General features: G+C 41.0%; 2 protein-coding genes and 1 pseudogene across 4 annotated transcripts in view; all 3 read right to left on the bottom strand.

Moving 5' to 3' along the window:
• SLC35A1 (solute carrier family 35 member A1) overlaps positions 1 to 7477 on the bottom strand; it is a 40918-nt gene extending 33441 nt beyond the window's left edge. For all 3 annotated transcript variants that reach the window (XM_054721989.1, XM_008146993.3, XM_028131975.2), the window contains exons 1-2: positions 7401 to 7477; positions 3079 to 3256 (exon numbers count right to left, since the gene is read on the bottom strand). In XM_054721989.1, the coding sequence (XP_054577964.1) occupies positions 3079 to 3256; positions 7401 to 7416 (194 nt within the window). In that variant the 5' untranslated portion in view covers positions 7417 to 7477. The remainder of the gene's footprint in view (positions 1 to 3078; positions 3257 to 7400) is intronic.
• Positions 7478 to 14824: 7347 nt separating this feature from the next.
• CFAP206 (cilia and flagella associated protein 206) overlaps positions 14825 to 26928 on the bottom strand; it is a 33242-nt gene continuing 21138 nt past the window's right edge. The window contains exons 10-13 of the mRNA XM_028131228.2: positions 25453 to 25593; positions 22254 to 22447; positions 16547 to 16690; positions 14825 to 15255 (exon numbers count right to left, since the gene is read on the bottom strand). Coding sequence (XP_027987029.1) covers positions 15025 to 15255; positions 16547 to 16690; positions 22254 to 22447; positions 25453 to 25593 — 710 coding nt within the window. The 3' untranslated portion in view covers positions 14825 to 15024. The remainder of the gene's footprint in view (positions 15256 to 16546; positions 16691 to 22253; positions 22448 to 25452; positions 25594 to 26928) is intronic.
• LOC114231209 (U2 spliceosomal RNA) lies at positions 21899 to 22002 on the bottom strand (annotated as a pseudogene).

Here is a 26928-nt window from a genome sequence, read left to right as displayed (position 1 = left end):
AGGTGAAAAATGAATGCTACACACCATAGCATTTCAAAATAGAACACAGTCTGTGCAGGTGGGCTGGCAGAAGACGAGCCTAAGTGCTAAGTTACACCAAAGCCTCACTGCTTTGTCTGAAGGGTCACAAAACAACTGAACCACGATTTGATCTTACAGTTAAAAATGGCTCATTTTGCCCTAACCGATTTGGCTCAGTGGACAGAGCATTGGCCTGTGGACTGAAAGGCCCAGGTTCAATTCCAGTCAAGGGCATGTACCTTGGTTGCAGGCACATCCCCAGTAGGGGGTGTGCAGGAGGCAGCTGATCGATGTTTCTCTCTCATCGATGTTTCTAACTCTCTATCCCTCTCCCTTCCTCTCTGTAAAAAATAGTAAAATATATTTTAAAAAAATAAATAAAATGGCTCATGTCATGCTTAACAGTCCTATTTCAATCTTGAGTCCCTAAGGAAATTAGGAAATAAAGAGAAGAAATGTGTTCCCCTATCCCTCTTCTTCCAACAACCCTATATTTGTCTTAAAAGAAGTTAAACCTTAAGATTTTATTCATTTATTCATTCTTAGGTTGTTATATGGAAAATGTCCTTAAGTTTTAAACATAGAGACTTTTGCCTTTGGAACACTTACTTTTTAAAAAAAAAAAAAAAAATATATTTAAAATATATATATATATATATATATATATTTATATATTTTATTGATTTTCAGAGAGGAAGGGGGAGGGAGAGAGAGAGAGAGAAACATCAATGATGAGAGAGAATCATTGATCAGCTGCCTCCTGCACACCCCCACGGGGGATTGAGCCCGCAACCCAGGCATGTGCCCTTGACCGGAATCAAACCCGAGACTCATCAGTCCACAGGCCAACATTCTATCCACTGAGCCAAACTGGCTAGAGCTGAAACACTTACTTTTAAAGGTACAATGAGGCCTCTCATTTAGCTGACATTATCCAAAATGAAGAATCTTTTAATGAAAGCCAAATATCAATAAATATAAATCTTTTTAAGTAAGAAAATGGAAGGTCTGAGATTTTACCTTACTTGCAACCTAACAAGTTAGGCTGCCTGTAAGATATATTTTAAACTCAAATACATTAAAACTTTCCACCTTCTGGTCTGAGTTATTTTCCTGTTTTCTCCCTCCCCAAGCCATGTTTACAGTATTTTCCCCCACATGATTATTTGTAATCATATGTGTTTACTGATTTTCCCTCTTATACTAAACCTAAGTTCCAAGCAAGCAGGAACCATATCTATTTCATTCACACCTGTACATTCAGCACCTGTTATAAAACTATCACATAGAAATCGCTTAATAATCATTTGTTAAATGAAATTTAAGTGTAATTTTTTCTACCTAAACTCTAACACATGCTATTCTGCATTGGTTCCCCACTCATATCATGAAACCTGTAGGAAGTCTCACCTGCTCACATGACCCAGATGGGCTCACATATCATAAATCTTTCCCTAAGTAATTTCCTACAAAATGTTATTTCATTCTCACAATCCTGTATTTTGTTCTCCCATTAAATAAGGAAGAAACTAAAGCTTAGAGAGGTAAGAAATGCATGTAAAATCATAATCCCAACGAGACTAGGATGAAAATTAGGTATCTCGCCGAAACCGGTTTGGCTCAGTGGATAGAGCGTCAGCCTGCGGACTCAAGGGTCCCAGGTTCGATTCCGGTCAAGGGCATGTACCTTGGTTGCGGGCACATCCCCAGTAGGGGGTGTGCAAGAGGCAGCTGATCGATGTTTCTCTCTCATCGATGTTTCTAACGCTCTATCCCTCTCTCTTCCTCTCTATAAAAAAATCAATAAAATATATTTAAAAAAGAAAATTAGGTATCTCACTCCAAAGCCCCTATTCTTAACCCTCTTTTACAAGGCATCCTTAGCTAAAATGATTCTCATATGATGTTATTTGATTCAAAGCCCAGTGCTGCCACATATTAACAGTGTAATACAGACGCTGTACAAGAAAAATGGGGGTAATTGTAGCATTTATCTACAATATAAAGGCTAAATGACATAATGAAAAGCACAACAACAGTGCCTAGCACTTAACACAGAAAACACTCAAGAGATGTTAACTACGATAATCATCATAATCCTCTAAAACAGGTCAGCAAACTTTTTCTGGTAAAGGCCAAATAGCAGATAGTTTAGGCTTTGTGAATCATACCGTCTCTGCTGCAACAAAACAAGCAGCAAGCTGGCTTTGGCTCAAGGTTCTCCAACTCCTTGGCACTACTCATATTTAAGGCTGGGTAAGTCTTTGTTGGTGTGTATGGCTGTCCTGTGCATTACAGGATGTTTAGAAGCATCCTTTGTGTACCCACCACATGCCATTAGCATCGCCCAAGTTCGGACAACCAAAAATATTTCCTGGGGAGCAAAATCGCCCCAAGTTGAGCAATACTGCTCTACAGCAATCCTATCTAATAAAGAGGTAATATGCAAATTGACCATCACTCCAACACACAAGATGGCTGCCCACATGTAGTCAAAGATGGCTGCCCCCATGTAGACACAAGATGGCCACCACAAGATGGCCGGCAGGGGAGGGCAGTTGGGAACGACCAGACCAGCAGGGGAGGACAGTTAGGGGCAACCAGGCCTGCAGGGTTGAGCAGTTGGGAGGGAAAAGGCCTGCAGGGGAGGGCAGTGGGGGCGATCAGGCCAGGAGGGGAGGACAGTTGGGGGCAATCAGGCTGGCAGGGGAGTGGTTAGGGGGTGATCAGGCTAGCAGGCAGAAGCAGTTAGGGACAATCAGGCAGGTAGGCAGGCAAGCGGTTGGGAGCCAGTAGTCCTGGATTTTGAGAGGGATGTCCGACTGCCCGTTTAAGCCCAATCCCCTAAACGGGCAATTGGACATCCCTCAAGGGGTCCCAGATTGGAGAGGGTGCAGGCTGGGCTGAGGGACACATACCCCCCCCCCCCCCAGTGCATGAATTTCGTGCACCGGGCCTCTAGTCAAACATATAAAAATGTAGCTTGATTTTTTTCTAATAATGAAAATACCTTAAGTGAAAAAATAACTTAATTCGTTAAAAAGTAATTATACTCACTTAGCTAAAATTCCCACACTTAGCAATAACTTTATAACTTCTGTGATACACACAGCTGTGGTTGAAAAGTAGAGTTCTTTGTCTGATGTCCTTGTGTATCTTAAAGCTATGGTATACGTTGCAGCCACCAGGGTCATCACTGTCAAGCAGTATAACTTGAATAATAAACTGACATTTTCTGGAAAATATGTGCAACAAAGATATTATTTAGTAAACAATATTAACGTATATAAAAGTTAACATTGTACCTCAAAATACCTTCTAACTTCAAGCACAAAATAACTTTTTAAACCCATATTTAAAAATTTACTTTAAAGCAATATTTTCCAATTACATGAACATAAACATACATACGTACACAAAACACAGCTGAGTTTGAATACCAACTGGTTCCGCACTGATTTTGTTCCTGGGAATGCCTCAATTGCATTGGGATATCATAAATTACCTACCTATAATAATCTATAATAATAAAAACGTAATATGCTAATTAGACCAGACGCAGCCACCGCGGCGGCAGTGGGGACCAAGCCCCTTGCATGAATTTCATGCATCAGGCCTCTAGTTTTATATATCTTTATAACTCAAACTTATGAAAACAATCATAGCAATTTATATCCCAAATTTAAAGACAGCAGAGAGAAAAAAAGGACTGAGTGGTAAAAGTGGAGCTTAATATAAAACTTTATCATATAATAAAAAAAAAAAATCATGTAGCCTCTTATTTCATAGCATTATGCACAGAAAAATACTTCATAGCTCAAGAGAAGAGTATTAAGAATAAAGCCCTATAAAACTGGGAATGCCGGGTATGTACAACATATAAACACTCAATTTTAAGAACTGCTTGCAAGTGTATGTGCGCAGCAGCCATCACTCGGGCACCAGGGTGAGTCCAACCACCTCAATAAAGCCCAGACACTGGGGTACCAGGTCTCCCTCATATTTCCTTCCTTACTCCCAGCCCTGCTCTGATACTGCCATCACCCAAGGCTCAAACCATTTCTACTTCCTTTACAAACCTCCCACCTCTCATCCTTAACCTTTCAAAGCTTCAGGCTCAGGTTACACAAGGGTCAGCAAAAATTTTTTTGTAAGGTGCAAATAGTAAATATTTTAGGCTTCTCAGCCTACAAGGCAAAATCAAGAATAGCATGTAACATAAGAGAAAACAAATTTTTTGACAAATTCAAAATATAACAATTGAGTACAATGCTTTATAATATATGTCTGCTATTGAGAACAGAATTATTTCTAGGGGTAACATTTTGCTTCACTGGTCTTCAGAATTACTGCTCCATCAAATCAATTGCAACTGTTCATCTGTAAAAACCATGGGCCGTACAAAACCAAGTGACAGGCTGGATTTGGCCAGTGGGCCATAGTTTGGCAGCCGGATGAAGAATCAGTCACCCCTGTGGACAGGGGCCACCCTGGGCTGCTACTGCAACCACAATATGCAATAAGGATGCTTTTGTTCACTGCTTTGGGAGCCTACCCACAATTCAAAGATGGCTTTCATAGGGAAATAAAACAGGAGTTACATATGTGAGGCAGAAACTTTCAAGGTTATAGGTTCTTCAATATAAATATTGCCCTGGGGGTAATTAAAGAATTATTTGTAAATTATAGACAATTTTTAAAATGTTATCAGTTATTAACTAAAAAGTGATGTGGTAGAATAAAAGAAAAAGAGCTTATATCTGTCTAAACTTTCTTTCCAAAAGATCTGAGCCAAAAAGAAAGTTTATGTGAAAGGAAGTGAAGATCACTACAATACTTCCTTTGTTTTAAAACTTTCCTATACAAGGGAAAAGTATATAACTTCAAAAATAAACAGCAATAACCTTTAGTTACTCAATAAAGGAGAAAGCACTTCCCATCTTCTAGACTAGGGGTGAGCAAACTACATCTCATCTCTCATTGTTATACAGCCTGCAAGTTCCGAACAGCTTTATATTTTTCAATAGTTGGAAAAAAAATTTTAAATAATCTTTTGTGACACAAAAATTATATAAAATTCAAATTCAGAATCCATAAATGATGCACTATTGGAACACAGCCATGCTCATTTGTTCCCACATTTTTTTTTTTTTTTTCAGAAAGGGAGAGGGGGAGAGATAGTGACATCAATGATGAGAGAGAATCATTGATCGGCTCCCTCCTGCACACCTCCTACTGGGAATCAAGCCTGAAACCGGGGCATGTGCCCTTGACCAGAGTAGAACCCGGGACCCTTTAGTCCGAAGGCTGACACTCTATCCACTGAGCCAAACCGGCTAGAGCTTTCCCACATTTTTGCCCTGGAATGGCAGAGTTGACTAGTAATGACATCCAGTCCTTTACTTAAAAAAAATTGCCAACCCATGTCCTAGAATAGATTATCAACACTTTCATAAATAACAGAGGTTGGGACTGCCAAGCTGAAAACTATCCCAAAAGCAACATAGTGAATGCTTGAACACTAAACCAAATATTTATAGCCTACAAGTATAATGAGACCTATAGGTGTCATTGCCATCAACTATGAAAGTATACCTATTTGCATATTTATATAGGACTATATATGATATTCTTGAAAATAACTACTGCTCTAAATGGAAGCGCAAACAAGTAAATTCAGGCATTTATAAAACATATAGGGCTTGGTATGGAATACTTAAAAACATAAACTTTAAATAACTACTTAATGCTTTTAAGCATTATTTTCTCTCATTTCAGTTTAACACTGGGTCAAAATAGTTCTTCACTCCATTCACAAATTCTCCAGTATGGAATTTCAATTATTAGCAATTTCAAATTTTCCAAGGTAAAAATCAAAAGTTCATGCCATGTACTCGCTGTAAATCCTGCTAAGTACTCACACGGTGCGCAAGGCCTGTAACCACTGAGTTGGCACACTGGCACATCGGCACAGCTGCACTGGTTTCCATTTCTCACAGTTCCCATGCGCTCCCTCACATTATTTGTTTCTGTGTAGACTAATGTTCCCCAAAATAAATTTACGGTTTGAAGTATTTTTTTGTTTTTGTTTTGTTATATTTTACTATATTTTAGTGGGGATTATTTTTAATGCCTGAGAACTTGGAAGTTCAGGAAGTTCCAGATAAATCTTTGGGAATATCCGGAAGCTATAGCAACTGCTTTTCTGTTAGGATTATATGTTCCTAGATTGCATATGAGATCTATAACATGACCAAGGCACACAAATAGGTACTGGCAATAGCGCCCTAAACCAATAAAATGTTACAACTGTTTCAGATAATGACTTGGATTCCTTTAAGTTTCACTCATTACTCTTGCTGTTCCCATCCTGTTAATTGTCAAAACAATTCTGTCTTTCTCCCTTTATTTCCTGTGCTTTGTTTGTTTTTAAGGCTCTTAAGGTTGGACTTATTTGAAATGGGAACATGCATGAAAGAAGCATATGCAACTACAGGCAGTCATCCCGGGCAGGGCTTAAATGATAAACGCGGACTCCCCAGCCAGGAAACTAATTTGGCACCCATGCAAAAGACAGTCTTTACATATTTGTTCAACATTTATTTACTCAGGGATGAAGCCAAGTGCTCTGTGGGGAAGGGGGAAGGAAGAATCGGTGTCACCCAACCCCCCCTAGCCACTGCCCGACCGCCCAGAAATTCAGCTCCGGCCCTAACTGACCCTCCCGACTCAGCAAACAAAAAAGCCGCGGATTCATCCCCCTCACCCTCCGGAAACGGCAATTAGTCATTAATTAAACAGTACCCAGACCAGCCATTCCTGCGGGGAAGGGGGTGGATCGCCTCACCTCCCACCCAAAACATCCGAGTCCCTTTAGGCACACACGGCACGGTCCTCGGGACGCGGCTCTCCAGCGCCCGGCGGTGTCAGCGCCCTAAAGCCCCCGTGACCTTCTCGCCGCGGCTCCAGGACCAGCCGCGCTCGGGCTCCGCACCGGAGCTGCCCGCACGCCTCCGAGCGCCGCGGGGCAGGAGGCGCACCTGTGACCGCGGGCGTGCGGGCCGGGCCGGGTCCGCTCCCGCCGGGAGACGCGGGACCCGCAGGGACTGTGCCCGGCCCGCCCGGGGCCGCGCAGCCCCGGCCTGACTTTGGTTCCCACCCACCACCAGCTCGTCGGGGCCGACGCGGAGGAACGACCCCGCACGGAGGCAGCCGCAGTGGGAGGCTGGCTGCCCGGACCAGCGGCGGCGCGGCTCCCGGGGGCAGCTCCACACGCGCTGCTGATGCCCGGAGCCCCGCGGCGCCGAGGGTGCCGCCGAGCGCGGGCGCTCCTCTGCCGCCCCCCGCGTCCTCCCCCACCCCCGCGGCCCCAGGCTCACCTCTCGCCGCTGCCATCTTCCCCCGACAGCCCCGCGCGGAACTGACGCGCGCTCCTCCGCGCCCGCCACGCTGAACACCCAGGACCGCCTCCCGTCGTCATAGAGACGAAGCGCTCCGCCTAGAGTGCCTTGCGGCCGGCCGCCGGCTTCCCGGCCTTCCAGGGACAAGATTAGGCGCGGAAATCCGTGCTACTCCCGACAGTGAGACGCTGCGGGTGGAGGAGAGGCCTTCACGGCCGAGTCCTAGCTGACAAGTGCGTAAAACTCCATGGGAAGGAGTCTTCTGAAAACTACAACTCCCAAGCGAGTGGAGCCAAGGGAGTAGAGCGTTGCCTTCTGGGAATTGTAGTCCTCACCAAGCTGACCGAAAATAAGGATTTGCGGTTAGCCTTTGTGATTCTTGTCGGTGGGAAGCTTTTGTAGGAACTCTCCTAACTCATAACAGAAACTACTTTCGGCAACGTTGTAACTTCCAGCACGTCCATTCCCTTCCATTGTTACCTCTTACTTAACCTAAACAATTTATATTACATATTGTTCAGAAGTCTTGTGCCTGTGTCCTTATAGACAGCATTATCCTATATAATAAAAGGCTAATATGCAAATCGACTGAACGGTGGAATGACCGGTCACTATGACGTGCACTGACCACCGGGGGGCAGACGCTCAATGCAGGAGCTGCCACCTGGTGGTCAGTGTGCTCCCAGAGGGGGAGCACAGCTCAGCCAGAAGCCAGGCTCACCACTGGAGAGCACAGCAGTGGTGCCAGGAGCCTCTCCTGCCTCGCGAGAGGGTACAGGCCGGGCTGAGAGACCCTCCACACTCTCCCCTGACCATGCACGAATTTCATGCACCAGGCCTCTAGTAGTGTATGATTGTAGAGAACCAAAATGTGTCAGTGAGTTAGAAAGTAGGCACGAAAAGGAGGGGAGTGTTGTTAATACTTTACAGCATATCCTTAGGAGAAATATTATTCCCTATTAACTTTATAGCTGGCTTTTCTGTTCATTAACCTAACCCAATGAATAGCCAAGCAGATATTTACATTCTTAGTTTGAACTAATTTTTCCTTTCCCAATCTGAATTATCCTAAGTCTTGGAGGAGAAAATATTGGCTTAATATGTTTCTTTCATGTATGCCTAGCTTTCTATACAACACTGGTTAGTGCCAGAAGCATCACTCTTAAACATGTGAACCACAAGGTAATTTGATAATGAGCTAAGCTTACTGTGCCTCAAGCAGCATTTCTATTGCCCTGTGAGAGCCTGATGATAGTCCTGATTGTCACTGTCGGGCTTCAGTATTTGTCTTGATACTCTGCTCACCTCTATCTCTGCTCAGGCATGAGAGCTTACCACCATCTCAGTGAATTAGGTACAAGAAACCCAGTATTACATCCATGGGCAATAAAGTGAAAGTGTGAACTTAAACAGAAAGGCTGTGCAGTAGGCAAATACCAAAAGGCATAGGGAGGTTATAGTTAAATTCAAATACGGTAGCTATACAATAGATTATTAAAAGTGCTAAGGTTTAAAGTATAGTAAACCATTAACCATAAAGAATATGTAGACAAATGCAGATACTTCAACACAGTTGTTTCCATGTCAGTTTAAACCAGGCATCCTCAAACTACGGCCCGCGGGCCACATGCGAGTGTTTTTGCCGTTTTGTTTTTTTACTTCAAAATAAGATATGTGCAGTGTGCATAGGAATTTGTTCATAGTTTTTTTTAAACTATAGTCTGGCCCTCCAACCGTCTGAGGGACAGTGAACTGGCCCCCTGTTTAAAAAGTGTGAGGACCCCTGGAAACATTAGTCTTATTCTGCTATTAAGAAAGACATACAAAACCGATTTGCTAGGTTATTGTTACTTTAGTACAATCTTTCCTGTGGGGTAATATTATTGCGTTTTATAATTGAGGGGAAAAAATACAGGAAACAAGGTAAATTTTAGTGTCTGGACCAGGAGAGTTAGACATGGCTCATCATCATCAATAGCTAAACATTCCTTATTTGAGTGTAACTCTCCCTTGTCACCACTTCCTTTTTTGGTTACATCTCATTTTTCTTTTCCTGCCAAACAGTCACTGACATGTCGTCTGTATTTATTTCTACCATTTTCTGCTTACCTTGCTGCAATCTTATTTCCACTCAAGCCAACTCTATGAAAACAAAGCTCCGCAGTTGCCTGCTCCATCGGCCTTTTCTCGTTCCTCATCCTCGTTCGTTTAGTCATCAGACACTGACTGAACACACAACATGCCAAGCATTACTCTCAGCACTAAGTGAGAGCTAGAAAACAGGGAGTGAGGGACATTGGGATGGAAGTACAACAGAATGAGGCAATGGAGGGTTTCTCTTCCCTTGGTTAACACTGACAAAGCCCTTACTTACCAACTAATTGCTTTCCGTGTGTTAATTCATTTAATCCCCTTGACAACCTGTTGGGAATTACTATTGTCCCAGTTTGTATGATGAAGAAACTGCAGCCAAAATATATTCAGCAACACAGCTGGTAAGTATTAGACCTGTCTGTCCTTCACTGACCACAGATTCCCTTGTGTCTCTTCCCACCCTTCTGACTACTTCTCTTGTTTTATGTCTCCCTCCTCATTCCATCCCTATTTCCTGAGGGTTGACCTCCAAAATCATCTTTTTCCAGCTCAAATTCCAGTCACCTTTGCCTTACTATTTTTGTCATCCCTTAAACTCAAATATTCTAGTCTAAACACTTTACTTTTTCTGATGAACCAGTTCCTTTCCTATTTATCCTTGGTCTCCGAGGGCAGAAGCATGAAGTCTTTGATTTTCCCCCTGCCCTTTCCTGAGATGTAATATTGCATTCATTAAATCTCACATTTGGTCCTTCATGCCATCCATTACTACAGGCCCAACTCCATTACCTCTCTCCCAAAATCAATTTTCTGTTCAAGAATCTGCAGTGTTTTTCTAATGTCTTATTACAGTAAGGCAACATATCCCTCTGCCTGGCTTTCAAAAGCCTGCAAAAACTATACCAACCCTGCTTATCTAACTTTACTTCCCACCACTTCCCCAAAAATAATCTCCTTTTCCCCTCTCCGTTTCCTCTCTCTTCCTTGCCAATGAGTACTTTGCTGCAGAACACCTTATCAATTCCCATCTTGACTATTAAAATCATCATTCAGCCCTAACCGCTTTGGCTCAGTGGATAGAGCGTCAGCCTACAGACTGAAGGGTCCCAGGTTCCATTCTGGTCAAGGGCATGTACCTTAGTTGCAGGCACATCCCCAGTAAGGGTGTCTAGGAGGCAGCTGATGGATGTTTCTCTCTCATCGATGTTTCTAACTCTCTATCCCTCTCCCTTCCTCTCCGTAAAAAAATCAATAAAATATATTTTAAAATAAAATAAAATCATCATTCAACTGATCAATACCCTGCTTCCAGTTTGCCCTTTCATTCATCCCTCTTTTTTTCTATTCAATTGTCCAACGAGATATGATATGAATGCCAGGAATATAAAAATGACTAAAACACAGTTCAAATCTCAAGAAATTCAATCCAACAAATGAACACATATATTCCTATTTAAGTGCCATAAATTTATAAATATTAGATATATCTCCTCGAGCAAGGGAAACAAAAGAAAAAATAAACAAATGGGACTATATCAAACTAAAACATTTTTGCACAGCAAAGGAAACCATTGACAAAATGAAAAACCAACCCTTTGAATGGGAGAAAACATTCACAAATGATACATCTGATAAAGGGTTAAGACCCAAAATATGTAAAGAATTTATACAACCTAACACACACAAAAAAATCTAATTTAAAAAATGGGCAGAGAATCTAAATATACATTTTTTTCCCAAGAGGATTTAGAGACCAACAGACATGAAAAGATGCTCAACTTCACTTATCAGAGAAATGCAAATTAAAACCACAATGAGAATCACCTCACACCTGTCAAAGGGCTATCATCAATAAATTAACAAATAACAAGTGCTGGCTGAGGATGCCAAGAAAAGGGAACCCACTTGCCCTGTTGGTGGGATTGTAAATTAAGTGCAGCCACTATGGAAAACAGTTCAACGATTCCTCAGCTATTTAAAATAGAGCTGCCATACAATCCATCAATTTCACTTCTGGGAATTTATCCAAAGAAAACAAAAATACCAGCTAAAAAATATATATGCACCCCATGTTCACTGCAACATTGCCAGTAATAGCCAAGGTATGGAAGTAACTTAGACACCCACCAATAAATAAATGGATACAGAAAATGCAAGTCATATATATATATACATACATATATATATGTATATATATATATAAATTACATATATATAATTCAGCAATACAAAAGAATAAAATCCTGACAATTGCAATACATGGACGGATCTGGGGGTTTTATGCTAAGTGACAAAAGCCTGACAAAGAGAAGACAAGGTCTCATATGTGATATCTAAAAAAACAAAGTAAATGAATAAACATAACAAAACAGAAACAGACCCCTAGATATAGAGAACAAGCCAAACGGAAGAGGGTGAAGGGAATAATTAGATAAATAGGCCTGGTCCCAGTTGGGGCCCGTGCAGGAGGCAACCAATTGGTGTGACTCACATAAAGGTCTCCTCCCTCCCTCTCCCCCTCTCCTTCCCCTCCTCCTCTCCCTCTCTCCTCCCTCTCCCCTTCTTCCTTCCTTCCTCTCTCCCTCCTTCTTTCCCTTCCACTCTCTCTAAAAAATAGAAAAAATATCCTCGGGTGAAGATTAACAAAAAAAAATAATAATAATAATTAGGTAAATAAATAAAAGAGTATAGATAAAATCCAGTGAAAACCCAAAGGAAGAAGCAATTAATTCTCTCAAAGGTGATAGCAAAAGCCTTCACTGAAAAGGTACAATCTAATCAGGCTGTTGGAGGTCAAACATGATTTCAGGGGGGTGTCTGTGAGTACTCTCCAGGTGACAGAGTGGAAAGCAAGAGCAGAGTAGAGGTATTAAAGACCATGACATGTGTGAAGAGTTGTGTTTTATCTGCCTAATATGTGTGGTGTGTGGAGACAGCATGAGAGGGATAGAAAATGAAACTGGAAGATAGATGGATATATTTTGAGGTCTTACAAAGTACAAACGCCTTCACCTATTTTGTAAGACCTAGGTAATGGGAAAGAATCTTGGTAGGTTTTTAAGCAAGGTAAGTGGAGATTGGGGGGAGGGGGCCAGGTGATATCAGATCTACGTGTTAGAAAAATTATGCCAATGAAGCAGGTGGCAGGACTGAGTCCTAAACTACGGCAGTCGTGGTGAGGATAGGAAGACACGAACCGCAGAGACAATTCAAGCCAATCAAAGGGCTTGCTGATGTAGGGGCTGTGAGAGCAAGACAAGCAGGGCAGTTTCAATTCGTGCTCCTGGGTAGACGGTGGCGCCTTGGACCGAAGGAGGAAATACAGAGGGAGAAACTTGTTCGGCAGAGACAAGGAGTTCTGCCTGTGACAGGAGGTGGCCATCTGACGGTGGGCAGATGGTGGAGGTCGTGGGAGGGTGAGTACCAGTGGGTCCAGCTCTCCTTGTCTGATTCGTTGCACCGACCAGGAAACGTTCTAATATTAAGATTAGCTTTTCAAATTGTTATTTTATTCACTTGGCAATCTTACTTTCAGCCTTAATGTTACAACCTCACATTGTGGCTTATCAATCATTCTTTTCTGTGTGTAGGACTCATGCACAGTTGAATGAGGGCTGATAGAACAGATAAAATCGAATTCCCAAATTTGCAGAGTTCAGGAGTAGCGACAACCATCCCATCTCCTTCAGGTACAGACCCCTTCCCCCTCCCACCCCCCTCCCCCCACCCCCACCCCCCCCCCCCCCCGCCTCTGCTCCCTGGCCCCAGGCCTTGCTTCAACGCCCAGCCAGCTAACCTTTAACATCGTTTTTAAACTACAGGTGTGACAACTTAGAAGTAGGTCTGTTTGAGGTTTACTTTTATAAAATCTGTGGAAAATGGATTTTGAAGCATAGTCATATTATAAAAATAACATTTAACCTACATAGAAAACATCTCATACAAATACCTCAGTAAAAGTCACTTGGGCAGGAGAAAATACGCTGCCTACAAATGACCCCTCAGCGTTTAAAGCAGCTTAACGTCCCTCCACCTGGAGGCCCTTGTTGTCCATGGGTTGGTATCAGATGTAGGACAATAACATTATAGTAATTCCCAGGGCCCTGAACACCACTGCCCGAGGGCCAAGCAGATGCGGCCAGCGAAGTGGGAGACCCAGGCCAGCGGGGCTGGAACGGGGTGCGCCGGTCCCGGTCCAGGCCAGGTGCTGCCCAAGAATCCTGCTCTTTTCCCAGGGCCAGCAACCCAGACGTTAGGAAGCCTTTTCAGAGTGTAAACAGGAGCGTGTGGACCTCTGCGCTGGTGGTTCCCAGGAGTGAGGTTCTGTCACACGGTGCCCCTGCCCCTTACCCTCAGGGGATACGGTCCGACACCCCGTGGAAGCCGAAGCCCGGGGCGGTGCTGAACCCCGTCTCTGCTTTGCTTTTTTCTGTCCAGACCTACCTGTGAGAGGGTGAGAGGGCAACAGCAAGAACTAGGAATGAGATGACCGTAACGGTACGCTGTAAGAAAAGCCCACGTGAGTGTGGTCTCCCCTTCTCTCCGAGTGTCTTACTCGGCTGCGGGTGCCGAGGGGTACGCTGGACAGAGGGGTGCCTCGCAGCAGGCGGAAGGGAGCAGGAGGGGGTGAGGCTTCACCACGCTGCTCTGAATGGCATGCAATTTAAAACGTACACATGTTTTATCTCCGGGACTTCCCGATGAATATGTTTGGATCACGACTGACAGAGGGTCAATGAAATGGTGAAAAGTGAACCGGTGAACAACGGTAATCAAATGTAATCTATGTTAACAATGAATAGCTAATGAAGCTAAAAATACTGACTAGATTTTAAATTTTTTCCTAGTATTGAATGGTTGCTATTTTGTAGTCAGTTTCTCTTTTTTTAATTCTTTATTGTTTAAAGTATTACATATTAGATTTTAAATTTTTAATGTTTAACACTAAATATGATTTTATTTATTTATTTTAAATATATTTTATTGATTTTTTACAGAGAGGAAGAGAGAGGGATAGAGAGTTAGAAACATCGATGAGAGAGAAACATCGATCAGCTGCCTCCTGCACACCCCCTAACTGGGGATGTGCCCGCAACCAAGGTACATGCCCTTGACCGGAATCGAACCCGGGACCCTTGAGTCCGCAGGCCGACGCTCTATCCACTGAGCCAAAACGGTTTCGGCCTAAATATGATTTTAGAAAGAAATTTCTACCCCAGGCATAATAATCTTATATTGACATCTAAATGGCATCATCATTTCAGTCTTAATGTGGCAAACTTTTTCTAACAAAGAAAAGATGAATGGACCAAGTTTTATTTTTCAGTTTTAATAGAATGAAAACTATGTCACAGAAAACCATTTTTAGTTTTTTCAAAAAAAAATTCACACGACTAACGAATGTGCCAGCACCACCGCGTTTGTTAAATTTCCTGGAAGCAAATGTACTTTTAAACATCTGCCACTGTTCGCAGTGTGGTGATACCTTCTTTAAAAATATGGTCTCCAACTAGGTCTCATCCACAGCTCTAGTCAGGTTCACCTTGACTGCGTGGGTGGTTTCAGTGTGACCCCCGCGGAGACCAGCTATGAAAATCTGAGGCCTGGGCACGGCGGTGCTGCCCTCCCTCTTGGTCTGCGTGCCCGCTTGCTTTAAAGGATACACCTGTGAACAGTTTTCTCTTCTCATGTGACTGAGATCGGTTTGTACCGAGTGAGTAACTTTCCGCCGCAAATTGGCCTAAGTAGAAAGAGAATACACAGCGATGAACATTTCTCTAAAAAACGAATCATATAAAATATTATCAGGCAACAGTTAATATCTGGCTATTTTTTCAATCCGTAAAGAAATTAGTTTTTCAACAACACATGAGAGCATTAAAAAAACCTAGAAGAAAACAGAAAATACTCTTTGCTGCAAAGTAGTAAAATATATTAAATAATGAAAAGGGACCCAAACAAAGAACATACAGGTTCAGACTTACAGTGAGCTCAATCATTTGTTAAATAATCTAATTCCTTCATGACTTTGAGATTCATACAACTTACTCCTTTTGTGAATTATTAGTGAACATGAAGTTAAATAGATTACTCAGGCTAAGAAGCAAGGAGGAGCTTGTAAGAATAGGAGTGCCCTGGCCGGTGTGGCTCAGTTGGTTGGGCATCATCCCGTACACCAGAAGATGGCAGATCCAATTCCTGGTCAGGGCCCAGGGCACATACCTAGGTTTGCAAGTTCCATCCCCAGCCCAGGAGCATGTAGGATGCAGGGAGCAACCAATCAATGTATCTCTCTCACATCAAGGTCTCTCTCTCTCTCCCTCCCTCTCTCCCTCTCTCCCTCTCTTTCTCTCCCTCTTCCCTTCCTCTCTAAAATCAATGTTTTAAAAGTATATTTAAAAAAAGAATAGGAGTTACTGAAGTTATGGTGAAGTGCAAGAAAAAAATCACAGAAGGCATTAGAGCAGTGGTTCTCAACCTTTCTAATGTCGCGACCCACAGGTTGAGAACCGTGAGCAGGGATCAAACCCACAACCTGGGTATGTGCCCTGAATGGGACTAGAACCTGAGGCGCTCCAACCAACTGAGCCACACCAGCCAGGGTGGGAGTGCTTTAAATATTACACCTCATGGATTAGCATAATTAAAGCTATGACATAGATTAATAGGAAGGTGTGTGTGTGTGTGTGTGTGTGTGTGTGAGAGAGAGAGAGAGAGAGAGAGAGAGAGAGAGAGAGAGGGAGATAGCATGTACACTAATGGAACAATGATCTAGAAGATATACAAGGAAGCTGAACCTGGCTAGAATAATTTGAGAGTAGTTTCATGCTTCCATATTTCTACATATGCTTAAAAGTAGAAGACAATCTTACAATGTAAAGCTGGCAAATGATAAGTTACACTAATTATTTTTATGTTAACAAAGAACTCTGTACAACTCCATATTTTATAAAAATAATTAAACTTAACTCTAGAGCAACATATTAAAATTTTCTAACCTATAAGTGCTTTTAGAAAATATTGTTACAAACCAATTTTATAGCTTTTCTTCTTAATTCCCATTCATTCCACTCATATGATCTCACAATTGTTGGTGGTAATATGTGTGTATCCGTCTGTGTGCTGGTTTCACTCTTTGTAATTGGTTTTATAAGATGTTTGCCAGTATCTTTGAGCTAAAGAAATGGAGTTTTGTGATTAATATTTGCAAAAAATAAACATTATTTACAGATAACTAATAAAGTATTCAGCTAAAACTAACAAAAGGTTAGAAAAACAAGAAATTTTGAGCATGGGATATACTTGTAAATACCAGCAGAGAAAATAGCTCATAATTAGTGAGATGTATATAATTTATCTTCCTGGGCATGTGGTTTTTTCTGATTTTGTGAATTTACTGTAGGAGGTGGATTTTGGAGGGGGTAAACCTAACATCACTCACTGACAAGTCAAATGCCCCCTCTCTGACTTTCACAAATGGTCGCATAAGAGATACCTTATTGGAAATGAACAGAACCTTAAAATAGATATTAAATATTCGGTATAAGACAATATAAAGTGACTTCTTTAAAGTATTTGAACCTAGGATATATCTTAAACCCAAACTAGCCTACATAGCCAGATTATTATCCAAAAGGGGTGTTGTTTTAATTGAATATGTTAATTTTCTGCTGGGACACCCAGAAGCTCACTATTACTATTCACATAGTAAGTATGCAGTAATTCCACACTAACAAGGTACCATTATGCTGGACATGAAGTTGCTGGAGGAGTGGCAGAGATTAAAGGAGCTCAGACACAGCACAAAGGAGAGAGGAAAGATTAACTTTTGTTCCCCAAGTCAAGCAACAGATATGAGTGCCTACCATTTTACACGAGACATAATTTTTACCTTCACAATAAACTCATGATATAGTAAGGTAGATAAAAACATGCTGAAAATATAATTAATGACATTATACCACACAAGTAAATAACAATACAGACTATAGCACTGGAGGGAGAAAACTTACTCCCATGGGTACTGAGGGTCACTGAAGAACAGCTGAGAATTAAATGGAGAGAAAGGGGGTGGGGATGGGAGCGGGCTGGAAGAGGTTGATGGGGGTGGGTGGGGAAGGAGGACCTAATACTTTCAACAATAAAGATTTTTTAAAAGAAAAAAATAAATAGGAAGAAAGGGAAAAACGAGACCAGATATATAGGGGAACTTTTCTCTATGCTGGGAAAGTATGCATCGTTTACATACAGGACACCTGTCTGGTTATCTGATTCACTCTCTTCAAGCTATCTCCCAACTCTAAATTATGACTAAGTGATAGTAAGACCAAATGAATCTTGTCTATACACATGCAAATCTGTAACTCTTTCAAGGTTTTCTATAGAACCTGGCAATGTAATTCTCAAATTTACATGAAAAGTAAAGAGTCAAGTATAGTCAAGATTCCTTAGAGAAAAAAGGGCAGGGCAACTTACTCTATCAGATATTAAGACAAAGTTATAGTAAGATGTAGGCACAGGAATTTTTTTAAAAACTGAGTATTTGAACAGAATAGAGAGCCTAACAAAATAAGCCTGTGTATATAAGACAGTAGGGAAAGGAGAGAGTATTGAACATACAGGCTGGGACAATTTGCTGTTCAAATGGGGAAAAAAATTAAAATGAGATCTTCACCTTCCACCAGACCCAAAACATCAAATCCAAGTGATTAAAAATCCTACTGTGAAAGCCAAATTTATATTTTAAACAGCAATTTAGGAGAATGTTTTTATTATCTAAGGATACATAGTGATTTCTTAAATAAGACATAAAAGTTCAAGACATAAAGAAAAAAATGATAAATTACACATAAAAATGAAAAACTTTTATCAAAAGACACCACAAAGAGAATGAAAAGATAAGCAACACAATGGGAGGACATATCTGCAAAACATATATCTCACAAAGAATTGGTTATCTCATAAAAAATGTTGTTTTTTTTTAAAAAAAACACAAAAAACCACCTCCTACAAGTCACTAAGAAAACGACTTACAATCCAATAGAAAATTGGGCAAAAGACTGAGTAATTTCACAGAAATATATTGTTTAGAAATATAGACATGAATGGCAAAAAGACAAGGAATGGAAAACACAAATTCATAACATAGTTACTGTTGTGGAGAAAAGAATGACACTGGAAAGGGATATATAGGGCTCTCTGAGATACTTGTTAAAAGTGACAGATGTGCAGATGTTTGTTTTTCATGCTTGTGTATAGTGATACACTTTTTACATATTCTTTGGTTTGTATAAATATTATACAATTAAAAGTTAAAGTTATTTACTTAAAATGAGTGAGACATATTTCCCTTATGTAGTGTCTTTTTTCAGCCTTTTAGTTTTATCAGAATTGATACATAAGTGGGTTGGGGTTTTTTTTAGTTATCTCACTATTTTAGAAGTAGGCAGAGAATAAAATACAAATAAAACCATTAAGTTTTATTAAGGCACTAGTAGCCCTATGCACGAATCTGTGCGCCAGTAGCTTGCTGCCGCCCTCCTGTAGCTCCGCCCGCCCTCCCTCTCATAGCTTGCTGCCCTGCTCCCTCCTATAGCTCTCCACCTCCCGCTTGCTTGCTGCCCGTCCTGTAGCTCTCCTCTGCCTGCTTGTAGCCAGTAGCTTGCTGCTGCCCTCCTGTAGCTCTCCCTCCCCGCTCCAACCTCCCATAGCTTGCTTCCCTGCTCACTCCTGTAGCTCTCCACCGCATGCTTGTAGTTCGCTGCCCCACCCTCCTGCAGATCCGTGATCCTGTCATTACGCAGTTGGTCATTATGCTTCACGGCATAACGGATAATTAGCATATTCCTCTCTTATTATATAGGATAGTTAATGAAACTATAACAGTAAAAACAAATACTAAGCAAATGGTACTTTTTAATGATGGAACAACCCAATATAATAAACATATAAATTCACCCACAAATTATTGTATTATTTTAATGCAATACCAGTTAAAATCAAGGAAGATTTTTGGGGTTGAGGGAGTTGGCAAATTCATTGTAAAAATTTTTACATGAACATACAAAGATCCATACATGAATGCCTAAGAAATTTTGAAAAAAATAAAAGGCCAGCCCTATCAAATAATAAAATATATTACAAAGTAATAGTAATAAAACAGCATAGAGATAGACAAATAGGCCAGTAGGACAAGATTGAGAGCCTAGAAACAAACCCATTTCATATGAGAATTGCTAATACAGTGGAGGTAGCATCGGATTTAGTGGGAAAGAACATACATTATTAGTAAATGTTAGGAAAACTGGCTCACTACATGAATAAAAATAAAGTTTGAACTCTTTATTATCTCCAAATAGACTAAAGTCTTAAAAGTGAATAAGTTATAACAGAAGAAAATATAAATGAATAACCTCAAGACAGTAAAGGATTTCTAAAAGTGCAATCGTTAAAGAGAAAACTTCATAGTTTTGACCACATTAAAATTAAAGGTGTGTCTTCAGTGAAGGCCTCACCTGACAAAACTCACCGAGAAGTGACAGACGGGACAAAGTCATTTGCAACTTCTACAACCGCTAAAGAATGAATACCTATAATAGACAAGGAATTCCTGGCCCACCAACAGGTTAAAGACAGAAAGAGTAAAAGAAAGAGTAAACAAAAGAAAAAACTGGCAAAAGTTATGAATAGCTGGTGTATAGAGAAGGAAATCTGAATGAGTAATAGATGTAAGAAGAAATGCTGAACTTCATTATCAGAAAAATGTACACTAACACAATAATGATATACCATTTTAAATTCATCTCATTGGTAAAAATTATAAACCCAGGTAATAGAAGTGCTAGCAAGGTTATGGGTAAGTGACAAGCCCACTGACTGAAATTAAATTGGTCCAATTATTTTGAGAGTAACGTCTCAGTTGAGCTAAAAATTGTAGACCTACCATTTGAGCCCCATACAGAAGTGTACTAAATATACCTGTCTCTTTCCACGTCAGGAGAAGCCTAGAACGCCTGGAGAATTGCCGTATCCAAGAGGAGTGTCACACCCATAGACTGGTAGCACTCTGTCAGAGTAAGAGTGCCGCTGAGCCGTCCAGGGTTTGACGGCCACAGCGGCCCTCCACACCACTCCCCACCACCGTACCCTCAGCATGTTGCCAGGCTCCTTGCCCAAATGTTCAGACACCCTCTGTGCCTCACTGTCACCAGTCACTGCCTCGGTCCCTGCTGAACTGGTCGACTGAACACAACCCACCTGCATCACAGTCAAAAAGTTGGTCACACACACACACACACACCCACACACACACACACACACACACACCAAAACCATTTCAGGTTTTTATTTTAGTGAGTTTAAAAGAGAGGAACTGCCCAGCCAGTGTGGCTCAGTGGTTGAGTGTCAACCTATGAACCAGGAGTTCACAGTTCGATTCCCAGTCAGGCCACATGCTCAGGTTGTGGGCGTAATTCCCAGGAGGAGGCGTGCAGGAGGCAGTCGCTCGATGATTCTCTCTCACCCTCAACTTTCCTCTCTGAAATCAATAAATATTTTTTTAAAAAAAGAGAGGAACTGATCCCTAGCCGGGTTGGCTCAGTGGATAGAGCGTCAGCCTGTGAACCGAAAGGTCCCAGGTTCAATTCCGGTCAAGGGCACATGCCTGGGTTGTGGGCTCGATCCCCAGTGGGAGATTTGCAGGAGGCAGCCAATCCATGATTCTCTCCCATCATGGACGTTTCTCTCTCTCTCTCCCTCTTCCTTCCTCTCTGAAATCAATAAAAATATATTTAAAACAAAGAGAGATCATACATTTAAAAAAGAGAAAGGAACTGAATGAGAGAAGAGACAGAAAGAACAATGAAAAGGTGAACAAAAATGAGGGACAAAGAGGAAGAAGATGAGAAGAATACAGCAGTAGAATGTGAGCCCCATGTAGGTGGTTTTTGTTGTTTGTGAATCTGTTTGGAACACTGCTAACTCTCCAGTGCCAAGCCAGTGCCTGGTTCACGGTAAGTGGCTCAGCAATATCTGTTGAATGAATGAATGACTAAGTGCCAACAGACAAAGAAGCAAACCTTCAGATCCATTTTGTGGCCTTTCAGACTTGCAATTTAAACATGTTAAATTATTTTACAACTCTGAGTGTAAATGATCAGCATGTTATCTGTGCTGAGCTCCTTCAATTTTAGACAAGAAAATATGTAGCTGCAATTATTTCTCTAAATGTAGCTTTTCTTTTTCAGGTTTTTCCAGTCTAATGCATCAATTTGACTCCTTGTCTTGCTTTCACTGTTCTTTGTGGATTTCCTTAGTTCCAACTTCAGATGTGAATCCCTTTCAGATAAGCTACAGGTAAAGGCCTCATCTGACCCTGTCTCTGCCTGGATTTGGGAACAAGATAAATATAACTTTTAAGTTAACTATATTTTTAAATGGATAGGAATAGATACTACACTTGATCTTAGCCAAAAGGACAAGAAGCGATAAACTAACTATATTTCTAAGTGTCATAAATTCTTTTTAAAAAATCTTCACTTGATTTTTTTTTTTAGAGGGAGGGAAAGGGGGCGAGAGGGAGAAAGAGGGAGAAAAAAGGAGAGAGAGAGAGAAAAGGAAAAAACCATCGATTGGTTGTCTCCCGCACACACCCCGGGACCTTCTGGACAATGCGTAACCACCGAATCACACCGGCCAGGGCTTAAATGTAATAAATTTTTAAATATCTACCCTGCTTACCTCAGAACATGGAATGAGGGTTTCAAATTGTTGATGAAGTTCCAGTAGCTGAATTAATTCTGCATGCTTTTTGGCCTTTTCTGTAATTAAATTAATGTACTTGTCAGGGTTTTCTGCAAATGCATATGCCGCATCTCTGGTATTGAAAGTGTAATATTTTTCTTTGTATTTCAAAATTCCAATTGCTTGATTCCCTGAAAATTAAGAAAATGAATTGAATGGGCTATGAAATATTAAGTTGATTCTGTGTTTGTAATATACCCATAGAAATATTTTCTATATACTGCATTTTTAACCTATTACTTATGTTTTTATTTTGCTGATAAAATGAGTAATTTTAAAGTATATATTTTATTAAATTATGGCTTATATGAAATTCATATTAATTTTTTTTATTTTAAAGCATGATTTTATAGAAAAATATTTCACTATCTAGATACAAGATGTTTAAAAATCTCTTATGAGAAGCCTTTTCCCTGACAGGTTTCACAAATCTCTTCCAAATAAACTAACTACCATATAATCATTGTTTTAAAAATAATTCTGTAAGAACTGCAAAAATGGGACATCTTTTTTAAAATGTAAGTTTGCATGTTAGAAAGTATTTCCCACTGTGAAAAGATACTACATAAAATATGGATTATTAAATATCCACCTAGTTTGTGGGAGTTATACAGAAAGCACAATCTATCTTATTTATTTGTTCTTTCATTTATTCAACAAATATTTATTGGCCCTGCTCTTGGCACTGAGGATACAGAAGAAAACCAACTCCCTACTCTCACCAAATCAACCATTATACCCTAGGCCAGAGAGTGATCAGTGCTACAAAAAAACAAAACAAAACAAAACAAAATCCTAAGTAAAGCAGGTTGAACACAGAGTAATAGGAAAGCAGACGAGGTTGCTATCTTCAATTGGGTGATCAGGGAAGACTGAATAAAATAAGCAGCAGTACATGTAGCTACGTGGCAGGTACAGCAAATGAGCTTAGCGCGTTCAAGAATAACAAGAAGGCCCGGGGGCTGGAGTAGTGAGCAAGGGAAAGCGTGCAGGCCACTGGAAAAGGACCGTGACGGGGCAGCCACAGATCAGCTTGGGGTTGACCCCTTGTGGTCTGCAGGACCGGACAGAAGCAGGGAGGTGCTACAGAATTCCTCTGGGCAGTGCAGGTTGCTGCTGCCCAGAAAATAATGTTGTGAGTAGAAACATTACAGTAAACATAAATAGAGTAGTCAGGACTGGCTTACACTCAGAGAGGATTCTAAAACCCAAGCCCCTACTGTTCCCCTTTCCCTCTTTCTTAGAATCATAGTTTATAGACGCTGGAAGGGACCCATCAGACCTCCAAGGTGGTCCTTCTCCTTTTCCTGACTTGGAAACCGTGGTCCACAGAAAGCATGAGATTTGCTGAAGGCTACTCAGTCCACTAATGGCACAACTGGGACTAGAAACCAGACTTCTGAATCCCAGCCCATAGCTCTTCAACCTCATCATGCTACCTCTGTCGCTCCACACACCCATGTTTCCTTTCGTGTTTGTGTCTCTCCTGACTCAGAGGAAGAAAAGGAAGGAGGGCGGGAGGGAGGGAGGGAGGGGAACAGAAAGGAAAGCAAAGGAGAAAAGAGAAGAAGCCATCTACTTCTTCACGGATCTTGAATGTTTTCTCCCCAGTGTTGATGACCCTCACAGGGGTCTCAGAAAACTATTTTCTCAGTTCCCCATGGCAAACCTTTTGTTAATCCCATTATGAAAAAATCCAACACCATAAAAATGAGTCAATTTGTGTGCTCTCTAGCCTGTATATGCACAATCCCAATAATTATTTGTAAAAAAATAATACCCACCTGTGAAATATAACAAAAGAAATAAAAAAGAAAAGGAGGAGCTTAATCATATAAGGGAAATAAGACACAATCTTATCAAACTGTTTTCATTCTAGTCCTAGCCAACTTCTTGTTATCCCAAATTCACACAGAACATTTTGGATAACTTATTTCATCTCAATTTCTAATTTACTGTTTGTTTTAGAAGCTATAGTAATATCAAGATAAATTTTACTTAATAAGAAACTGGCAATTTCCTTAGTGGTATCTGCCTTATACAGAAATCTTGATCTACAGTAGTGGAATGTAAAAATAACAAAGAATATCTATAATAATAAAAGCATAATATGCTAATTAGACCAGATAGCCGAACGACCTTCCAGACGTCACTCCAGCCGTCTTTACAGACAAAGCTGTGGCAGGCTGGGGCTGAGGCAGAGGTGGTTAGGGGTGATCAGGCAAGCAGGCGAGCAGTTAGGGGTGATCAGGTAGGCAGGTGAGTGATTAGGGGTGATCAGGCAGGCAGGCAGAGGTGGTTAGGGGTGATCAGGCAGGCAGGCAGAGGTGGTTAGGGGCAATCTGGCAGGCAGGCAGAGTGGTTAGGGGAGATCAGGCAGGCAGGCAAGTGGTTAGGGGCAATGAGGCAGATAGGTGAGCAGTTAGGGGCAATCAGGCAGGCAAGCAGAGTGGTTAGGGGTGATCAGGCAGGTAGGTGAGTGGTTAGGGGAGATTAGGCAGGCAGGCAGGCAAGCGAGTGGTTAGGGGCAATCAGGCAGGCAGGCAAGTGGTTAGGGCGATCAGGCAGGCAGGCGAGTGGTTAGGGATGATCAGGCAGGTAGGTGAGTGGTTAGGGCGATCAGGCAGGCAGGCAAGTGGTTAGGGGCGACCAGACAGGCAGGCGAGCGGTTAGGAGCTAGTGTTCCCAGATTGCGAGAGGGTGCCGGCCAGGCTGAGGGACCACCCCCCTCCCATGCATGAATATTTTTAAATAAAATATCAGAAAAATCAGTGTTTCTCTTTCACATAATGACTTTGGAGGAGGATGTATTTCAGTGATGTCATGTAACATTTCTACAATCCATCACTGGACACATGAGTCAGCTCCTATTTATGATATGGCAGCATCCATACTTTATTATGTACATATTCAATTACTTATCACTCGTGTTGTAACTTCATGTTTATGTCAATTTACCAGATTATACTGTGAGTACATCAATGATGAACACTTTGTCTAGGTCATCTTTGTAATTCCTTTCTAAATTCACCATCAGATCCCATAAAGATTTAAAAAATGAGTAAGTGACACTGACAGCACTTCATTTAAAGAAAGAAAATGAAGGAAGTGGGAGCAATATTATTTCCAATGATACCTGGAAGGAGAAGACCATCAGCTGTCGCCAATGTATAACCACAAAATCCCCGGTACTGAATTAACAACTTAGCAAAATTTGCTGTTGTTTCTGGGAAAAGCCATTGTTGTCTTTTGAAATCCATTGGATGTACTCTCTCTTCTAAAATGAAAGAGGAGGACAAGAAAAACTTTACTCAATGAGAAGAGTAAACAACCCAAGGAGATGAGCAGAAGGAACTGGCTGCCATGTGACTAAAACAGAGATAGATCAACTTCATTCAAGCGGGTGCAGCTGTTGACACTGGGTGGCAAACGCTTCTATAGTAGGACTATTGCTTCTTGAAACAGATGAAAATATTTTGAACAGAAAGAGTCAAGGAAATATCTCTTTGTAACTTAATTTTCATAACAAAGTGTACAATTTTTATAACAAGGTGTACTTTTAAACATTCTTCCTAGTGTTTGTTGTTAGGTAACCTACTTACATTTGAAAAGCAAATTGACTGACTATTTTTACAGAAATAAAAACACGCCTTTGTAAAACATTGATACCCAAGATTCTTAGCTGTCGTGATCCTACTACACTTCTGTGTCTGGCTCTATAGCCAAAGATCAGATGCCACACCTGACCTCGTGGCTATGACTAGAAGTAAATTCATACTTTGGAGAAAATAAGCCTTCCCTCTTTATTTCCTGATATGCCTGAAAGCCTTGAACAGTCATGACATGTGTCAAGTGTCAAGTGAGTTTTTTCAGAAGAAAACTGGGTCTGGCTAGTGTGGCTCAGTGATTGAGCATCGACCCAAGAACCAGGAGGTCGCTGGTTCAATTCCCAGTCAGGGCACATGCCCAGGTTGCAGGTTCAATCCCCAGTAAGGGTGTGCAGGAGGCAGCCGATGGATGAGGTCCTCTATCATCGATGTTTCTTTCTCTATCCCTCTCCTTTCCCCTCTCTTTAAAAATCAATAAAAAAACAATATAATAATATAATATATTATATTTATTTTTTTTTTAAAGAACACTGGGTCTCCGCATATACTGGAGTAGTATCTTGAGAGTGTTCTAGTGGGTACAAAGTTCTGACCTATGGTGGGAAACACAGGTCTAAATCTAAGTTGCAAGTGAACTATCTTGCCAATATGGTTGAGTTTAATATCTCCTATTGAAGTGGCTGTACCTTTTTAATTTTAGTAATTGCATAGATATGCTGTTTTAATAAAAATAAAATCAGTAAGAAAAACTTTAACTGGAAGCATGCCTTTGAGTCTCTTTGATCTTGTGTTCTCTTTTCAGATTTTATATGTTCAATAGTTTAAGAATGAAACTGCTGATTCATTTTTATTTTCCACTTTACAAAAATAGAATTTGAAAAGGAAATTTGGAGAGTAAATTATCTAATTTCATTTTCTGGAAAAACTTTCTTTTTAGGCAACAACTCAAATCCTAGGCTCTATTTTGGCATTTCTCATCAATTTTAAATTGTCTTTAGGGTAGG

This window comes from Eptesicus fuscus, chromosome 10 (genome assembly GCF_027574615.1).
Source record: "Eptesicus fuscus isolate TK198812 chromosome 10, DD_ASM_mEF_20220401, whole genome shotgun sequence".
Lineage (NCBI taxonomy): Eukaryota > Metazoa > Chordata > Mammalia > Chiroptera > Vespertilionidae > Eptesicus > Eptesicus fuscus.
This window is presented reverse-complemented; position numbering and strand designations above follow the sequence as displayed.